This window comes from Sinocyclocheilus rhinocerous, unplaced genomic scaffold (genome assembly GCF_001515625.1).
Source record: "Sinocyclocheilus rhinocerous isolate Xijiao unplaced genomic scaffold, SAMN03320098_v1.1 scaffold755, whole genome shotgun sequence".
Lineage (NCBI taxonomy): Eukaryota > Metazoa > Chordata > Actinopteri > Cypriniformes > Cyprinidae > Sinocyclocheilus > Sinocyclocheilus rhinocerous.
This window is the reverse complement of record NW_015659385.1, coordinates 934647-954857: the sequence shown is the minus strand read 5'-3', so window position 1 is coordinate 954857 and position 20211 is coordinate 934647. Positions and strand designations below refer to the sequence as shown.

Below are 20211 nucleotides of genomic sequence, written 5' to 3'. Positions count from 1 at the left end.
AAGGAGGGGGCTTTGTAGAAAACGAAGCGTTTGAGAGAGGCGGGGCATAGAGGACCTACAATAATGTACAGTATTTGAAAAATAATGTGTTTTTTGAACATTAAAGCATGCCAACATATTCTGTTACACCAAATACACAAAATAATGATCTTTAAAAAAGCATCATATGACCCCTTTAAGCACGTTTCTTTAAAATTATAGCCTACTTAAACTAAGTTAATCCAAGTGAAAAAATCGTCTTGCAATAAATATCGGCCACTCACTCTGCTACATGAGCCACTATTTAATGCGACTTCGCCTTTCTACTTCCATGAACAGATCGATTTGGATCGCTTGGCAAATGCAATCGTTGGGTTTCGAGGCAGATCCTGTCTGTCAGCTTACTACACGAACGAATGTACTATTTCTCACACACAGAAAAGGGTGGAATTTAGGCGTGTCTACTTCGAGGCTGGCAGGTAAAAACCCAATGGATGGGAAACGCGGAAGTTCGCAAAAACTGACAAGTGCTTGCACAATCACAGTTGGTTTAATGGAGATGAAGTGAAAGCGACGGGTCACCAGGGATGCTGAGCGCGTCTCCGTAAATCTTTTGTTTACTCTTTCGATCTGATGGTTGGATTTGATCTCAGGTAGCCAGGAAAACCAAACTCAGTACAACGATCGACAGGCGATGCGTCTCTGATGTGAATTCAGACGCTCTTCTACTATCTACTTCAGACCTTTAAATCAGCAGTCAGGCTCCAGAGTCACAATGAGCGCTGCAGCCAGTGAGGGTCAAGCACCCTCCATCTCTGCTGGAGATCCAGAGGGACTCAGTGTAAAGGATGTCAATCAGTTGATCATGGAGTTCCTGATGTTCATTATGAGAGCGATTGTCCTGTGCTATCCCATATACCTGACCGGCTCGCTTGGACTCAGCATCAGCTGGATTCTTCTGAGCATGCTGATGTGGACCATGTGGAAAAACAACCGCAGGTGGAAAGATCAGAGGATCGATACAGCCATTGACTTTTTGGAGAACGAGAAGGACGTGATCAGCACTGAACTCAAAGCCATGAACATGCCAACTTGGGTGGGTGGTCTTTTTGGCATCTTTACTGACCTGGAATAATATTAGTTTAAATGATCTGTGCAACATGTATTTTAATCAGTTGTAAAGATGTAAACTAATTAGTATGTTGGTGGGAAAATACTGTATTGTACTTGTTTATATGCATACTTATCATCTAAACAATACTGGATGGTATTGAACTGTAAGAGGTGTGGCTTCTTGTTGTGTTGCTTTGGGAACATCACACACAAAGGTGTCAGCTTGAGTTTCTAAATAAAAGTACCCAGCCCTTTTTAAAACAGGAATCTGACACACCCTTTACTAAAGTTGAAAGAAATATATAAAATGGATTATGCTGTAAAACCATTTTATTGGACCTGTAAAGTTTCATTTTGTAGTATCCTGATTTTATGTTGCTACAGTTCCCAAGATGTCCATGTTTACAAACTCCAGTATAACCCTTGTGTCATCCCAAACCAGTATGACGATCTTTCTTCTGGCAAACACAGGAGATGTGCTGCTGTTAGATATTGGAAGAATGTTAGAGACAGCCAATTTTGACAATTTATATTTTGGTGTGAACTCTCCCTTTAGCCCTTTGTGACCAAAATCGTCAAGCTGTTTTAGGTTCTTAGGTTGCTTATTGTCTTCTCTGTAAAATAGCTGGGTGATATCACATATCTGATCTTCAGAATTGATTTAGATATAATAGATTCAAGGCCACAGATATTCATGACACCACAAAATAACATTTAAACTGCCCTTTGAACCTTCTGAATTTTTTAGGGATTGATCTCATTCATATTTCATAAAAAGCTGAAAGGAAAACAGGATTATGTGGAATTTGATGTGCTAAAAATTAATTCATATTTAAGCAAGTTGAACGCAAGTGTTTTTAATTTCTAAACAAGTGAACCTTAATTTTGTGGTAAACTGTTCATTATTAGTCTCTGTTATTTATTTATTTATTTCTCTCTCTCTCTCTCTCTCTCTGATAGATTCACTTTGCAGATGTTGAGAAGGCTGCTTGGATCAACAAGGTAAGATTTCTGCCTCATATGTTGATTTGCACCTGTTATATGCTGGCAAATCTCATAAATTTGTCTGCCTGTGGGAGTTATACATTGTACTGTTTCAGTATTTTTGCTGTTATTGCATGTCTATAAATGTGCTTGTTTGTTGTAGATTCTTCAGCAAGCATGGCCGTTTTTTGGCATGTACATGGAAAAGCTTCTAATTGATAACATTCAGCCATCTGTAAGATCGTCCAGCCCCCATCTGAAGACCTTCACCTTTACTAAAGTTCACATGGGACAGAAGGTACGATTCCGTAATCTGAGGCTTGTTGCCCCTAACTGGCAATAGACTGTTTATAGATATTTTGCAGTCATACAGAAGCTTACAATTGTGTATTTGCATTTCAGGCTCCAACTATTACAGGGGTACGAGTGTACACACATGAGCTGGAAACAAGAGAGGTCATCCTCGACTTCAACATTATGTGAGCTATGACATCAAACTTCATTTTGACACCAGATTATCTTGCTAACCCATATATGACTGATATAATGCATAGTTTTGCTACCTTATCTTCCTGAAATATTTTAAGGCTCTCTTTTCCTTTTATCTCCTGTAGTTATGATGCTGATGTAGACATTGATGCAGATGTTAAACCAGCCATCAAAGTAGGAGTCAAAGGCCTTCAGGTTAGTGAAGGAATAATTGAATTTAATGATAATAGAGGGTATTTCCTTCAGTTGAAATTTAAGAGTTGCCTTTTATGTCAGGCAAGGTCACATTTTTGATTTACACTACCTTTTAAAAGTTTGGGGTCCGTGAGAAGTCTTTAAAGACTTATGCTCACCACGGCTAAGTTTATAGTATGCTCAAATATACAATAAAAGTAGTAATAATGTGAAATATTATTGCAATTTAAAATAACAGTTTTCTCTTTAATTATTTTTAAATATAATTTATTTCTATGGCAAAGCTGAATTTTCAGCAGATATTACTCTAGTTTTCAGTGTCACATGGTCCTTCAGAAATCATTATAATTTGTTGGTTTGGTGCTAAAGAAACATTTCTTATTATTACCAATGTTAAAAAATAGTTGAGTTGCTTGATATTGTAATGGAAAACAGTGATACTTTTTTTTTTTTTTGAATTTTTTGATGAACAGAACATTCAAAAGAACAGAATTTATTAAAAAAAAAATCTTTTGTAACATTCCAAATGTCTTTACTGTCACTTTTAATCAGGGTAATACATCCCTGCTGAAAAAAGTATTAATTTCCTCCCAAAAAAGAAAGAAAGAAAAAAGAAAGAATCAATCAATCAATCTTGCTGAGACCACTCCCATCATTAGGATCAAGTCAGTTAGAAATGCAAAGGGTTCACACAAAACAAGGGGAATCCGCTTTTAGCTATTATGCCGCCTGCAGTTGGAATCAGCTTCCAGAAGAGATCAGATGTGCTAAAACATTAGCCACATTTAAATCCAGACTCAAAACTCATCTGTTCAGCTGTGCATCTACTGAATGAGCACTGTGCAACGTCCGAACTGATTGCACTGTATTTTATGTATAATCATTTTCTATTCTTAACTGTTTTCATTTTAAATCAATTTTTAAATCATTTTAAAAGTTTTTAAATTCCTTGTTTTTATTGTTGTGATTACTTTTTTATAATTATTTTATTCCCTTTTATGTAAAACACTTTGAATTACCATTGTGTGTGAAATCTTGCCTTGCTGACCTTTACTGAGTCCCCACAGCACAGCAAACTTAATGTATTAAAAAAGTTACTGAATATGAAAGCAATTAACATCTATAAATGTGTTTTTTTTTTCTTTCAGCTTCAGGGAATGCTACGTGTAATTCTCGAGCCTCTGATTGGCCAGTCACCCCTTGTAGGTGGAGTCACCATGTTCTTCATTCGTCGACCTGTGAGTATGGACATTACATGCAATTGGCTAGTTTAAAATAAAAAGTAGCAAAAGTGTCATGAGTTCATTAGTTCAAAACATGAACATTTTAAATAAAATTTCCAGGCTCTGCAAGTCAATTGGACTGGAATGACTAATGTTTTGGATGGTCCAGGACTAAGGTATGTTCATAGATTTTAATTATTTTTGATTGTGACTCAATAAACAGTTGAAAGTTCCATGCACATTTGTTGTATTTGTTTTTTTTTTGTAGTTAACAGTTCTCAATACACATGCTATCTTATAAGGGTCAAAGTATTTTTATCACATTATTTAATAACTTACTTTTGTCAGTTATGTTTTACATTTTGTATTATCAAGCAGCCAACCTTGTAATCAGCTTGAGCAACTCAGTCACGTTAAAGCTGGATGGGCTAAACAAAACAATGGAAAAACCAAACTAGCTAGCCACACTTCTTTAAAATTGCTTCAGGACATGGAATGTTGTCATACAAGTTTACATATAGACAAATGTGTATAACATGAACGCCTCCTGTACAGGGAGGGATACATAGTACAGGATTATTAAAGATGAAAGATTTTACCTGTAAAAATCTTTCAGTTACAAAGTTTAGTGGCCATAGAGAAATCCAGGGACATCTCAATAAATTAACCAAAGTGATAATTAGTGTTCATTGCCATGTAAATCTGACTCTCTATGTCCTCTCTAGTCATTTGTCAGAATCGGCCATTGTGGATATCATAGCCTCTCTCATGGTTCTGCCCAATCGCATGTGCATCCCTTTGATCGATCAAGTCAAGGCTGACCAAATGAAGTTTCCTCTTCCTCGAGTAAGACTGGGAATAATTGGTTCCCATTGCTAAAATCAGTCAAAAAACGTTCAGTTTTTAAAATGCAGAACAAGTTACACCATGTGAACATCTTTAGGGTGTTGTACGGGTCCATGTTTTGGAGGCCCGGGATCTTGTAGCAAAGGACACGTACATGATGGGACTTGTAAAGGGCAAGTCAGATCCATATACTGTGCTGAGAGTCGGAAACAAGCAATTCAAAACAAAGACCATCAAAGAAACTTTGAATCCACGCTGGAATGAAGTTTATGAGGTAATTTTGAGCAATTCTCAATCTATCGGTACAAAGTCATTTCAGATGGGAAATAGTGATTGCATTAATATTTGTTTTCAATAGTTTGTCGTTCATGAAGCTCCTGGGCAAGAGTTAGAGGTGGAACTTTATGACGAAGACACGGATGCTGATGACTTTTTGGGCAGGTAATGATGAGTTTGCTCAGATCATGGACGTTATTTTGCCCATTTTATGTGATTTTGTGTGAGATTGTGAGTTGGATTGTCTGCCACAGGTACAGTCTGGATTGTGGGGATGTGAGGAAAGACAGAGAATTAGATGAGGTGAGCTTTAGAAAGATCAGAATTGCCGTGCTTCTTAACTGATAGTTGAACAAAGACTTTAGCAGAATTTCTCTGTACATCGAAAAAGTGCTAAAATATTCTATGATATAATATGAATATCATTTTTGTTGTTGCTGTTCGCCACGTTTTGTCTTTGATTTGCAGTGGTTCACCCTGGAGGACATTGAGACTGGTCAGATACATATGAAATTGCAATGGTTTTCTTTGCACTCAAACCCAGCACTACTGAAGGAGGTAAGCTTATTATAATAGTGTAGATAATTTATATGCTGTGCCAGATGGTTAAAATACCCGCTGTGATTTAAGTGGTGTACTGTCTCATAAAATGTGTGTGTTTGTTTCAATGTGATTATTATATTTAACTGTAAAGATTCAACTGGAATGAATGTAAAGGTGTTTTAATGGATTTTTATTCAATTTCACCTTTCAGACCAGAGATGGGCTCGCTTGTGCCATGTTGGCGGTATACTTAGATAGTGCCTCTAATCTGCCTGTGAGTATATAAGTACAATGAGAGCACAACTAAAAAACTGTCAGCCTATCATAACACAAACACAGCATGTGAGAACGAGTTATTTTGTGATATATCTTCTTTTTCTTTCTTTCTTTCTTTCATTCTTACTTACTTACTTACTTACTTACCAGAAAGACCACCGTGAATTCACCCATAATGAAAAGCATGGAAAACCACCCAAAGAATCTCGGGTAAGAAATGGCCACTATTGTCCTTGACCTTATGTGGGAAGAATGAAGCACATCCAAAAACCTCTCAGAATCAATACCAGCAAAACTATATGGGTAAACTAATAAACTTTCCATATAGTTTTAATGGAACAATGAAAATGCTATCATCATTTGGTCACCTTTGCGTTGTTCCAAACCTGTATGTTGTTATTTTTGCAGTGGAAAACAAATGGAGATTTATAAAAAAAAAAAAAAAAAGGTGATTCATAGTGACCAGCTCCAAAACGGTTCCATAAAAGTACACCATAAACACCATAAAAATACCACATAGCGTACCATAAGTAGTCTTCTGGAACCATATGATGAAATGTAAATTAATTTTGGCCTTTTATATCAGCGAGTTATTGATGACCGAATGATTTTTAAGTGATTTATTCCTTTAAGCCTTTCTGGAAAGTTTGTGTATTAGGCTTCCTCCCCTTAGGCTTTTCTTTCTTTTTTCTGTTGTTGGGGCAAAAAGCTAGATCTCTAGGTATTTCACTCTTATTCCATCTCATGCGTCTGGAATGCAGCCTCCTGCCATCTTGCATGGAATATAGAGCATTCCAGAGATTATATCATACCGTTTTAGCTGTAAGCATGATAAAGTCAAGGCGCAGGTTTTAGTTCCTGCTTCTCTGTAATTGTAGCAACCTGTTCAACTGGTTTCTACCACTGGTTCAACTATGAAAATGATCAAGTTAACCACATATACATCATGCAAATTAAAAGGTGAAACATTAGGACTTTTTCTTGGTCTTTTTCATAGTGTCATAGTCTCCTAATCATAATATCACACCTCAGTGTCAGTTGATTAATGATCACAGACCTATTAGTGGAGTAACCTGCTGGTCAGGACATAGAAGTGAAAAACATTTCCTGCACACATTCTTTGAATTGGCATAATGTGGTATTTGTTGCACCACTAGCTAAATCATTCATGAACTGCATTGCGATCAATACTTTTTTTGTCTCCCTGGAGACATTTTTACGCTAATATGCATAATTGTTTAAATATATAATTTCCAAGGATTGGTACTTGACGTAAACGTAAACCTGTGCTAGATTTTTTGAAAACTTTTAGATAAAAAATAAATTAATAAATAAACAATCTATATCCTGAAATCACAAATGACTGGAAAGGTCAAGAAAAAGTCATGGTAATTTATGGTCATGACCATGAAAATGCATAGGAAGTCAAAAAGTTTGGGAACCATATCTCATGGTTATTTAGAATATACATTATCAAAATGTGTCTATGACCTTAATGAGCTTTATTTCCATTTGTGTCCATTTTAAATTGCAGCTCACTAGAAGAACTAACGATCCCAACTCATGCGTGGAGTTTTCCATTGATCAGCAAAGTCAAAAAAGCAAGGTATTTAGCTTTTTGGAATATTATTCTAATGTTAATCCTCCCTGTTTACCAGTTTTTAAACATAATGAATCAGACATTTAGAAGCTGGAGTGTTTTCATCTGTGTTTGTATTTTATCTGAAAGGTTGTGTTTGCCTCAAAAGACCCGACTTATGATGAATGCTTCACATTCTTTGTGCACAGTGTGAATAACCAAGTGTTGAATGTTGAGGTAAGCCTGTCATAAAACCATAACCTATTTTACAATATTAAAGAACAAATTATTCTTGTTCTTCTACACACAAGGCTTGATAAATATAACAAACAGTAAGAACTCATAAGTATTGTTATATAATATATAGAAAATGATGTTTCTCTTTCTTTATGCTGTGGCCTCAGGTAAAAGAACACGAGAAAAAATCCTCACTGGGCAAACTCACTCTGCCGTTGGTCCGGCTGCTCAATGTATCCGACATGACCATGGACCAGCGCTTTCAGCTTGAGTGCTCCGGAGCCAACAGCCAGATCAAGATGAAAGCTGTTCTCAGGGTGAGTGAGTGAACTACAGCAGCTGTTTTTTATTTTCTTCAGTACCTGTATTTTAGCCCTAACACATTACTAAAAAAAAAAAAATGCCTTAATGCATTACTTACCTTAATGTTAAATTCATTAACATTGTTTAATGCATTAGGTATCATGAAATAACAATGAACTTTTCAGCATTTATTTAGGTTCATTAAAAAAATTCTAAATTACAATTTGCATAAATTACTTAATTGTTTTAATTAATTTAAATTCAATTTAAACAGTAGTATGTTTACATTTATTAACCTAGATTCATAAATGGTGTAAAAATTGTTTTCAGTGTTAGTTCATAATACCTAATGAATTAACTAATTTTAACCTTAAATTTTAATTTAACCTTCTGCGAAGTGTTACAATCATATTGTAATTCCTACAATACATTGTGGTTGGCAAAAACAATGCTTTAATGCTAGTGAAATCTTTATTGCTAGTGAACCTGTATTGTGTTTTTTTTTTTACCTTACGTAATATCATGGTTTTGTAGGATAAGGGCAAGTCATACAACCTGTCCATGTTGACATCTGCCTAACTTTACTATCTTCTAGTCAAAATTAAAAGCTTTTTTTTTTTTTGCAGCTGCTAGAACGACTCTTGGCATAATGTGGTATTTGTTGCACCACTAGCTAAATCATTCATGAACTGCATTGCGATCAAGACTTTTTTTGTCTCCCTGGAGACATTTTTACGCTAATATGCATAATTGTTTAAATATATCATTTCCAAGGATTGGTACTTGACGTAAACGTAAACCTGTGCTAGATTTTTTGAAAACTTTTAGATAAAAAATTAATTAATAAATAAACAATCTATATCCTGAAATCACAAATGACTGGAAAGGTCAAGAAAAAGTCATGGTAATTTATGGTCATGACCATGAAAATGCATAGGAAGTCAAAAAGTTTGGGAACCATATCTCATGGTTATTTAGAATATACATTATCAAAATGTGTCTATGACCTTAATGAGCTTTATTTCCATTTGTGTCCATTTTAAATTGCAGCTCACTAGAAGAACTAACGATCCCAACTCATGCGTGGAGTTTTCCATTGATCAGCAAAGTCAAAAAAGCAAGGTATTTAGCTTTTTGGAATATTATTCTAATGTTAATCCTCCCTGTTTACCAGTTTTTAAACATAATGAATCAGACATTTAGAAGCTGGAGTGTTTTCATCTGTGTTTGTATTTTATCTGAAAGGTTGTGTTTGCCTCAAAAGACCCGACTTATGATGAATGCTTCACATTCTTTGTGCACAGTGTGAATAACCAAGTGTTGAATGTTGAGGTAAGCCTGTCATAAAACCATAACCTATTTTACAATATTAAAGAACAAATTATTCTTGTTCTTCTACACACAAGGCTTGATAAATATAACAAACAGTAAGAACTCATAAGTATTGTTATATAATATATAGAAAATGATGTTTCTCTTTCTTTATGCTGTGGCCTCAGGTAAAAGAACACGAGAAAAAATCCTCACTGGGCAAACTCACTCTGCCGTTGGTCCGGCTGCTCAATGTATCCGACATGACCATGGACCAGCGCTTTCAGCTTGAGTGCTCCGGAGCCAACAGCCAGATCAAGATGAAAGCTGTTCTCAGGGTGAGTGAGTGAACTACAGCAGCTGTTTTTTATTTTCTTCAGTACCTGTATTTTAGCCCTAACACATTACTAAAAAAAAAAAAATGCCTTAATGCATTACTTACCTTAATGTTAAATTCATTAACATTGTTTAATGCATTAGGTATCATGAAATAACAATGAACTTTTCAGCATTTATTTAGGTTCATTAAAAAAATTCTAAATTACAATTTGCATAAATTACTTAATTGTTTTAATTAATTTAAATTCAATTTAAACAGTAGTATGTTTACATTTATTAACCTAGATTCATAAATGGTGTAAAAATTGTTTTCAGTGTTAGTTCATAATACCTAATGAATTAACTAATTTTAACCTTAAATTTTAATTTAACCTTCTGCGAAGTGTTACAATCATATTGTAATTCCTACAATACATTGTGGTTGGCAAAAACAATGCTTTAATGCTAGTGAAATCTTTATTGCTAGTGAACCTGTATTGTGTTTTTTTTTTTACCTTACGTAATATCATGGTTTTGTAGGATAAGGGCAAGTCATACAACCTGTCCATGTTGACATCTGCCTAACTTTACTATCTTCTTCCAAGTAACAGATGACTTTGGCCTTTGGCATCAACAACTAAAAGTATGAGATTTTTCCCCCCTACTTTTTAAAAGTTGATAAGTCTATTTATTTTGCTATCCTGCCATCCACAACCCAATCAGAACAGACCTGCGTCCCAAGTTTGAGTCACAGCCAACCAGTTTAGAACCACTGAGCTGAAGGACATTGAAAGTTTTTGATGTATATATTTAGTTGTTCTATTGTTTATGAAGACACAAATGACTATAATAATCATAATGACTATAATATTGTAATATTTGTTGAGATAATGGTTAACAAAAATTACTTTACACCTGTGTCGTCTCAATTAGATTCTTAATTTGGAGAAACTGGAACCAAAGGTTGTCGCTCCACCAAATCAGGCTCAGGAAAACGTCTCATCTCTCCAAAGTCGTCCTGAGCCTCAAACTCCAGCTCCAGCTCAGCCTGTGCAGAGCAACCCGGAAGAAAAAGTGCCTGTTTCATCTGTTCCAGTCTCCAGAACACAGGCTGTTCCTGTTCCTGTGCCATCTTCAGTCAGCTCCTGTAATGAACTCCAAGCGGAATATCCTCACTACCGACGAAGCAATTTTGTTGGCACAGAGTCGCTGCGTTCGACTCCCTCCACCCCCAGTCAAATGCGTCGCTACGATCCCCACAGTCTGTTGTCAGAGAACTCGATAGCTTCTCGCTTCGATCTTACGGACAGTGTCCCTTATCCAGAGTAGGTACAATCTGGTGCTGCTTACAAATGTTGTGTTCTACAAAAATCTTCAGATTTAACTTACGAGTTTAAATGTTCATTAAAGGGCCATCCTGCATCATCAGGGCAGCTTTGGGCAGGTTCATCTCACCTTGCGTTATGCCACCTTAAGGAAGCGGCTCATTATTATTGTCAGCTGCTGCAAGTGAGACGCTTATCCCTCCTTTTGTATTTAAATTGTAATGATTTTCACAGATCAAAGATTCATAAAAGCTATTATTTTGCTGCCTAGGGATCTGTTCTCCTGCAGCGAGAGCGGCTCTGATACTTACGTCCGCATGTATCTGCTGCCTGATCAGACGTGGAAGCACCGCAAGCGCACTCCGGTTAAAAAGAAGACCGTGAACCCTGTCTTCAATGAGACGTTAGAGACATTTTTCACCATTTGATAACCAAGCATTATCTTTTGTTAGTATTAACTTTTGTTAGAAATGTTTCAAAGATTTCTAAGATAATTCTTTATCTCAGATTTGAGTTTGCCGTGTCAATGGAGGAAGCAAGAACAAGAAAGCTGGATGTTGCAGTAAAAAACAATAAAATGCTTCACAAAAGAGAGCGAAAGGAGATTGGAATGGTAAGTAGATAAAGAACACGGACTGACATGGACATAAAGAAAAAACATAAACCAAAAACATGGTGATGCTTTATTTTGATGGTCCCTTTTGAACATTCTGTTGACAACAAGTAACGCTGCACCTACATGTCTACTAACTCTCATTATTAGTAGACTGTCTGCTTAATATCTGCTAACTCTTTATTGCGATGGTCTCCCAGCTGACATTTACTGACTATAATAACTTTTCAAGTAAATGTCAACTTATTCTAACCCTATCCCTACTAGTCAAATGAGAGTTAGTAGATATGTAGGTGCAACATTACTTATAGTCAACAGAATGTGTTAAAGGGACTGTCAAAATAAAGTGAAACCCAAAAAAAAAACAAATTCTAATTATCGGGACTGTCACTTTAAAAATGTCATTTTATTCTTTTTCAAAAGGTTTTGATTGATATGTCTGAAATGGATCTGATCAAGGGATCCACAGAATGGTAAGGACAGCAAATGTGGTCAGCTAAATTTGTTGGGGGGTTTTGTTCAGTGCATCAGTTGGGTTCCGGAAATAAAAACGTCATTTTCTCCATAGAGAAACTGATTTTTAATGACAGTTTATGAAGCTTTAAAGACTATATTATTATATTAAAGGGGTCATGATGCTGCTAAAAAGAACATTATTTTGTGTATTTGGTGTAATGAAATGTGTTTATGCGGTTTAAGGTTAAAAAAAAACATTATTTTCCACATACTGTACACTATTATTTCTCCTCTATGCCCCGCTTGTAACACTCCAAAGAGAAAGGAAAAATTGAAATTGCATCATATGACCCCTTTAAGCTCATAGCTGGTTGGTTTGGTTCTTGGCTTATAATGCTTTAAATAAGACTTTTTAAAAATCCTTATGGGAAAAATGAATAGAAAAATACTTTCAGAACCCACACAACTGAGTAAGTTGGCACTAATGCACTCTTGTATGTACTTGTCTTTGTAAGGTTTAAGTTAGATGGTTTATATTTATGTATGTAACTTTTTTTTTCTCTGATGAACAGGTATGAACTCACTCTCCCTGGACTAAAGAAGACAAACTAGCAGAACTAGTCACAAATGTATTATTTGCTCCTATTTTATTTATTTTTTATGACGGACTAAGCATTTTGACTCTGACTTGGTGATTTGAATACATAATTCCTAATTCAACTCATCATTTTGTGTCTCATTGCTGATGTTGACCTCATGCTATACTTTTTATTTTACATTCATTTCACTTAAATTCATTTTTGTGTGTGTGTGTGATACAGTAATTCTTGACATGACAGGAGGTGATCTGGATTTAGATATTTTTTCAACCTTTCTGTCCATGTGTATATAAAATTTTGAGTTTTTGTTTATAAATATTATTACGAAGACACGTATATAGACAAATCTGATTTTAAAACTTAAAACACAGTATTATGTTTGATTGTTATAATGCAATGCCAAAAGTATCAGTTGTATGTTGTATAAGGGTGTAAGAAATAACAATAAAACAGTTTGAAGTTTTGAAGATCTTTATTTGCAGACAGTGCAGTTTGTTTACATGTGCCTGAAGATTGTTTTGTTCGTGCATATCTAGTGAAAATAGCACCAGGATTACAGTAGAATAACAGAAAATGAATTCATTATAATGTGTAAAACGATTGATCTTCAGTGACTAAGTAAAAGTGATTAAATATTCAGGATAAGCATTATCATCTCGGAATACCACAAAAAAGGTGGGGGCATTAGGGTTGTCCACAACCGTGTCATATGGATCACAGTTGGCATTTTTTGCAGGTGGCACAATCATCCCTCCTGCTTCTTTAGTGTAGTCTCCAGTAAGGACTCTGCAGAGGTACATGTTTATGTCCCTGAGCATTAGGCACTGAGTATGTGTTGCTAGAAGAGTATCATGCATTGAGTGCAAAGTAAGTACCGTTTCCATATACTGCAGCTGTGACAAGAAACATTAATGAAGATGAACAATACATAATGCACCACTTCAAATCAAGTAGAATGATGTGGAGTATGAAAATTAAAGTGACTCTTTCGTTATTCTGGTAGTTCTTCCACATGGCGGGATTCTGGATTCGTTCAATCTGCAAAAAACAAATAACAATTCCATGATAGATACAATTATGAAAGTTGTCTGTGATGTTGCCATGTGTTTATTTCGTGGTTGTTTACAATGTATTTCACTGCTGGTCTAATTTAAAAAATTTGATCTACCTACAATCACCCTAAGAATTCTATCTATAACCATGAGTTGAACTTGAAATCCTCTAAAATTGAATGCACTGTTCAGTAAGCACACAAAAATAATATTTTAGGAAAGTTTATTTTAGTTAGCAATGTTCAGTCCTGTATATATATATATATATATATATATGTGTATGTGTGTGTATGTGTGTGTGTATACACTGCCGTTCAAAAGTTTGGGATCAGTATGACGTTTTTTAAAGACGTTTTTATGCTCATCAAGGCTGCATTCATTTGATCAAAAATACAGAAAAAAGTTGAATATTATGAAATATTATTGCAATTCTAAAAATATAATTTATTCCTGTGATGCAAAGCTATATTTTCATCAGCCATTACTCCATTCTTCAGTGTCACATGATCCTTCAGAATTCTAATATGCTGATTTAGTTGAACAATGTTCGGTCCTGTAGATCTAATTGAAAAATAAAAATAAATAAATACATGCATAAATACATACACTGGTTGGTTGCAAATTAAACTTTTTGCACAGCTCATTAGGCGCCATTGCATTCCAATGCTGTGGAATATCCTCAGTAGCTAATGGAGAAAAACATCTAGTTATTTAATATGGTAGTAAAATCTACACCATTAGTTCTAGTGCAATATAATCATTTATAGATTTATTCATTTTAATTCATTATATATACATATATACATATATATATATATATATATATACACACAGGTGCATCTCAATAAATTAGAATGTCGTGGAAAAGTTCATTTATTTCAGTAATTCAACTCAAATTGTGAAACTCGTGTATTAAATAAATTCAATGCACACAGACTGAAGTATGCACACAGTAACTGATGATTTTGGCTCACATTTAACAAAAACCCACCAATTCACTATCTCAACAAATTAGAATACTTCATAAGACCAATAAAAAAAAACATTTTTAGTGAATTGTTGGCCTTCTGGAAAGTATGTTCATTTACTGTACATGTACTCAATACTTGGTAGGGGCTCCTTTTGCTTTAATTACTGCCTCAATTCGGCGTGGCATGGAGGTGATCAGTTTGTGGCACTGCTGAGGTGTCCCATTGTTTCTGCCTTTTCATGACTATTCATGTCATTTTTTTTTTTTATTAGAAAAACTGAGTCCTGGTGTCCTCTGCAGAGGACATAGCATAACATATGAATAAAATATAATTTTTCAAAACTGTTGTTTTTCCATTTTTTTCTTATGTATATATATATTCTGACGGTTTCACAGTTTTCACGGCTTTGTGAAATTATGCTACATAAAAAGTATCTGCACAAAACAAAAACAGTAGGGCTTTGACCCAAATGGCACCCTATACCCTCACGGTCTTCCTCTGAGTCCACACTTTTGTGATGTAATGCCTCTTTGACTGTCGGCTAGAAGTCTGCTGCGGAGCTCGCCCTGGTACGGGCTCGGCAGAAGTGCGTATCGAGGGTGCAAGGGGGATGCACGTGGGCACACTTTCAAACGCTAAAATGACGACTGGGACACCCTACGGTCTCGTGGACTTAACGGACACACGCATGAGGCAGCCATTGTAAGTCCACAAGACCGAAAGTGCTTCTCAAACAGAAGGCTGCATCCAATGAAGGCTGCATATCTGTCATCAAACGTCGCTGAAGGCTGTCTCAATCGCAAGGATCATTGGAAGGCAGCCTTCGTTTCGTGTCCTTCATTCAGCTGTCAGGTTGGATGGGGGCAGACGCACATTTTCAGGTTCCTCCAGCAATATTTGATTGGGTTCAATCCCAGGCTGTGGCTGGGCCTCTCAGAGTTGTCTATAAGCCACTCTTGCTGTGTGTTTAGGTTCATTGTTCTGTTGGAAGGTGAACCTTCTGCCCAGTCTGAGGTTCTGAATGATCTGGACTGGGTTTTCATTAGGGTTATCTTGATATTCTGGTGCATTGAGCTTTTCTTCTACTCTGACAAACAGCCCCACAGCATGAGGCTGCTACCAGCACACTTTGCTTTTGGGATGGTACTCTGCAGGTGATGAGCAGAGCTGGTTTCCTTCTAACATGATGCTTAGAATTTAGGTTCATCAGACCAGAGAATCTTGTTTCTCAGAGTCCGAGGGTCCTTTAGGTGCTTTTTATCAAATTCCATGTGTGTTTTCATGTGTCATCACTAAGAAGAGGAGTTTGGCCACACCGCCATAAAGCCCAGATCGGTGGAGTGTTGCAGTAATGTTTGACCTTCTGTAGGTTTCTCCCATCTGCATATAGAGCTCCGGAGGTTGACGTCACGCACTCTAAACTCCATTTTGGCAGGCAATCAGGAGAGTGCTAGAGCATTGGTATCGACAGTTGTACAACAATAATTTAAAACCAGACTATTTAGACCTTACAAACCTTACTATTTCAACATGGTAGACAACTGCTGTGCGCCAGGATGCCAGAACAGGCAGGGGAAAGCTAGGGTTGCCAACCGTCCCGTATATTGGGTTTAATTTATGTGTCCCGTACATGACCTCCCTTAGCCCGTTTCTTGCCTCCTCACACAGTATTCGTTAAGTAAAAAAGAAAATCCTGAACATAACTGTTTGAGGAAGGCTGCAGAATCCTCTGCTGGCTAGTCGCTCCTGCTTCACAATTAAGCGGCGCTCGCGCTACTGCCATTCAGGGAACGAGGGTTACCATACGTAACCGAGACGTTATCTTTAATTAAAAAAAGATGCATTTCCATATATATATATATATATATACACACATATGCGATTGTCCCATAAAGCAAAGGGGAAATCATTTTATCGTATTCCTAAGGATCCCGATAGATGACTAAAATGGTTCACTGCAGTAAAACATGCTAACCAACACAAAATTTGGGATTAAACGGGTACGATTTCATGACATAGATCCCGATAGACGACTAAAATGGTTCACTGCAATAAAACATGCTAACCAACACAAAATTTGGGATTAAACAGGTAAGATTTCATGACATTTATGATGTCTACTGTACTCACAGTGATATAGCTATACTGGCTACCTACAAGGACAGCTAGGGTCGATTACGTTAGCTAACAACACAGTTGATTTACCCTTCCAGTGATGACATAGCAGGTTGAATATTCATCAAAAAATTTGATTGCCTCCATTTGTACCCCTCAGGCTTTTATAGGCTTTTAAAGAGTCTCCGGAGTAATGTTAGGAGGGAAAGTTGATGAGGTAGTTGTAAATATCAGGATACTGCAGGTCAGGAAGTGTATCCGTTCCTTTATTGATAGGCTACAAGTTAAAAGCACCAGGGGGGCATTATAGGGATCTGTTATGCTTAATCTAATAAATTTTGCTATGTACAGGTCTATGTCTTTTGAATTAAAGTACGCAGTGAACTGTTGCCTTGAAACTCATGCTGGCGCCATTCATTTCATATTCGCTCCCGGCTGTCCCTGCCTGCCAGCATGGTGGTGTAAACAGAATGGGTCACGTGACGTCCGGAGCTCTATATGATCATGGAGCTCAACTAGAGTGACCATCAACTTCTTGGTCACCAGTCTAGACAAGGCCCTTCTCCATCAATTGCTCAGTTTGGCAAGGAGGCCACCTCTAGGAAGAGTCCTGGTTGTTTCAAACTTCTTCCATTAAGGGTAACAGAGACTACATGCTTCTGTGAACCTTCAATGCTGCAGAAATTTCTCTGTACACTTCCCCAGATCTGTGCTTAGATACAATCCTGTCTTGGAGGTCGACAGACAATTCCTTGGACTTCATGGCTTGGTTTGTGCTCTGACATGCATTATTAACTGTGGGACCTTATATAGACAGGTGTGTGCCTTTCCAAACCATGTCCAATCAACTGAATTTACCACAGGTGGTTGTAGAAATATCTCAAGGATGATCAGTGGAAACAGGATGCAACTGAGCTCAATTTTGAGTGGCATGGCAAAGACTGTGAATACTTATGTACATGTGATTTTTTTTGTTTGTTTTTTATTTTTAATAAATTTGCAAAGATTTCAAACAAACTTCTTTCACGTTGTCATTATGGGGTATTGTTTGTAGAATTTTGAGAAAAATAATGAATTTAATCCATTATGGAATAAGGCTGTAACATCATAAAATGTGGAAAAAGCGAAGCGCTGTGAATACTTTCCGGATGCACTGTATGTGACGTAGCCACGCTCACTTGCTAGTCCGTCTCATTCTAGCATTTATTGTCTAGGAGGACTCTAGCCTACAAGACTCTGAAGGACTGAACTAGGAAGGACGGAGCCTCGGTAGGATGTGGCATTCAATTTGAGAATCACCTTAAGTGTGCCATTTGGGACAGGGCCTAGATGGGCTGAATAAGAGTGCAAATTGCTATCCTCAAAACCTCAAAAAAAATAATGTAGGTAATTGATTTTTATTGGAAACAAGGCATTGTCCTGTTTTGGAAAATATGACATATCCTACTTATCAACCGCTTTTAACCTTTCTTTGAAGCAAATAAAACACCTGAAAAATGATCAGTGAATGAGCTGTGGACCAATGACTCAGAAAATACTATTAAACTATAAGAACTTGGCATGTTTTTTAATCAGTTTGCAAATATCTAATTTAGTTCAGATGTTATGATGTTTGTTATATTATAGCAAAGTTGTAACAGTTCACTAGTTCTACAATTTGCATTATTGCATATTTTGCAGCAAACATGATTCTAGAACAGATAGTTATATCTATAATGATTCTCAGAGTAAACTGTAAAAGGTTATAACCTGAAAGTTATCCAAGAACATCCAAAAACATTTTAAATAAATTAATAAATGGTTAATTAGTTAGTTGTTAGTGTAAATGTTAGAGTTGGGGTGGGGCAAGTGGGGCACTTTATAACAAGGATTATAAAGTGTCCAGGGGCCTGTTTCCTAAAACAAGTTTACCAAATAAGACAGGCTTAATTTAGTTAAGTCTGACTTATTGTCCATTGATTTGGTTCAAAATAATTCAGACCAACTGAAATAAGCCTGGCTTGTTTGTTAAACTTGTTTTATGAAACAGCCCCCAGCAGAGGACAGCAGAATAGAGTTATTGTGAATCTGGATGACTTACTCGCTGTGATTGTGCTGACCGAAAAAGTTGATTCCTAGAAAACAAAGTTTAGTTTTTAGCCTACGTTAAGTCAGCAGGCTATTAGCCGTGCGTGTTACTCGATTTAAATACTAACCTGAGGAATTGAGGCATCTGATGGCGGAAGACACACAGTCATTTTCACTGTTTTTTGACCAATCTTGAGCTCATGTGTTTGTTTGTTCAGAACCCGCTGTCTCACTGAGGCAAATATAAGAACATAATATGAGTGAACAAACATAGGCTATTATTTTTATTATCATATTCACGCAAACAAATTATATCAGTTTCGTTTCTTGGACTCCTCCCACGGTAACTCCACAACATATTTATGCGTAGACATAGCCTATTATGAAACGTAATAATATTAAAGCAGCACTTTTTACATGATATGTTACAGTGATTCAGATCAGAGTTTTATAGGCAACTTTACCTTCCTTTGATTTGATCAGTTGCTGTCTGTCCGCCAGAAACACTATATTCCACCTCACAGTCGCCTCCATCGGATTTCTTACTCTGGAAGTAGATGATTAGTTTGTTTTTTAATTTGGGAGTGTGGGGGTTCCACTGGACCTCCACACAGAGAGGGTATGGGAACTCATCAGTAGCCATGTCCGCCTGTCGTGTGACTGAGGTGTTTGTAGAAGTCAAAGGCTTAAAACTTTCACTTTTGATTTCTTTGCATGGCCATGCGTCAGGCGGGGTTTTTCCACAACAACGTAAAAAACAGTTTTAGCTTCAAGCAAAAACCCGTTTAGTCTCCTCGTTTCAACACGCTGAAACTATCGCTGTTTTTGTTGAAAAAAAAAAAGAGTATTGCAATAAAGGATATAAATGGCGAGTGAACAGATATTTGTAGGTTATTGAGTAGGCTATATCAGGGGCGGATTGGCCATCTGACAGAGAGATTGCTACACGAGCTAATTTTCAGTAAAAGCTAGATAATGGACCGTAAAAAATGAAAGGTGGTGCAGAAAAACTTTGAGAAATTAAAAAAAAAGGGCTTAAGTCCGACGCTGCTGAATGCGTAAAATCAAGCAAACTCTTTTCAAAAGGTTTAAATTCGGCTGCTGCAGCGGAGGACAGTTAGTGCCGCAGAGGTAAGAAGAAAACAGAAAATACAGCTAGCACATGTCATTTTCACACTACTTCTGCCAGTTAGCTTCTGTTTTTTTTTTTTGACAGTAGCCTACATTGTAGCCTATTAAACAGTTGTAAGCTTAGCATAGAACCCCAGTATATTTTAAAATGTCATTGCTTCGTGATAATTGGTTAACTTAAGTGTTAACGAGCCTGTTACTGAATTGCAT

The 20211-nt window shown here is 36.5% G+C and overlaps 1 protein-coding gene across 1 annotated transcript; it reads left to right on the top strand.

Annotated features, from left to right (window-relative positions):
• Positions 1 to 380: 380 nt before the first annotated feature.
• LOC107723684 (extended synaptotagmin-3-like) lies at positions 381 to 13116 on the top strand. Its single transcript, XM_016532395.1, has 23 exons — positions 381 to 1075; positions 2053 to 2094; positions 2240 to 2374; positions 2479 to 2555; positions 2691 to 2760; positions 3909 to 3998; positions 4104 to 4159; positions 4709 to 4829; positions 4927 to 5103; positions 5188 to 5270; positions 5360 to 5408; positions 5574 to 5663; positions 5860 to 5922; positions 6075 to 6134; positions 7459 to 7530; positions 7654 to 7740; positions 7908 to 8057; positions 10606 to 10997; positions 11083 to 11181; positions 11269 to 11400; positions 11505 to 11610; positions 12034 to 12083; positions 12639 to 13116. Exons 1-23 carry the CDS (start codon positions 755 to 757, stop codon positions 12676 to 12678), a joined length of 2562 nt encoding a protein of 853 aa, XP_016387881.1. The 5' UTR covers positions 381 to 754; the 3' UTR covers positions 12679 to 13116.
• Positions 13117 to 20211: the final 7095 nt, after the last annotated feature.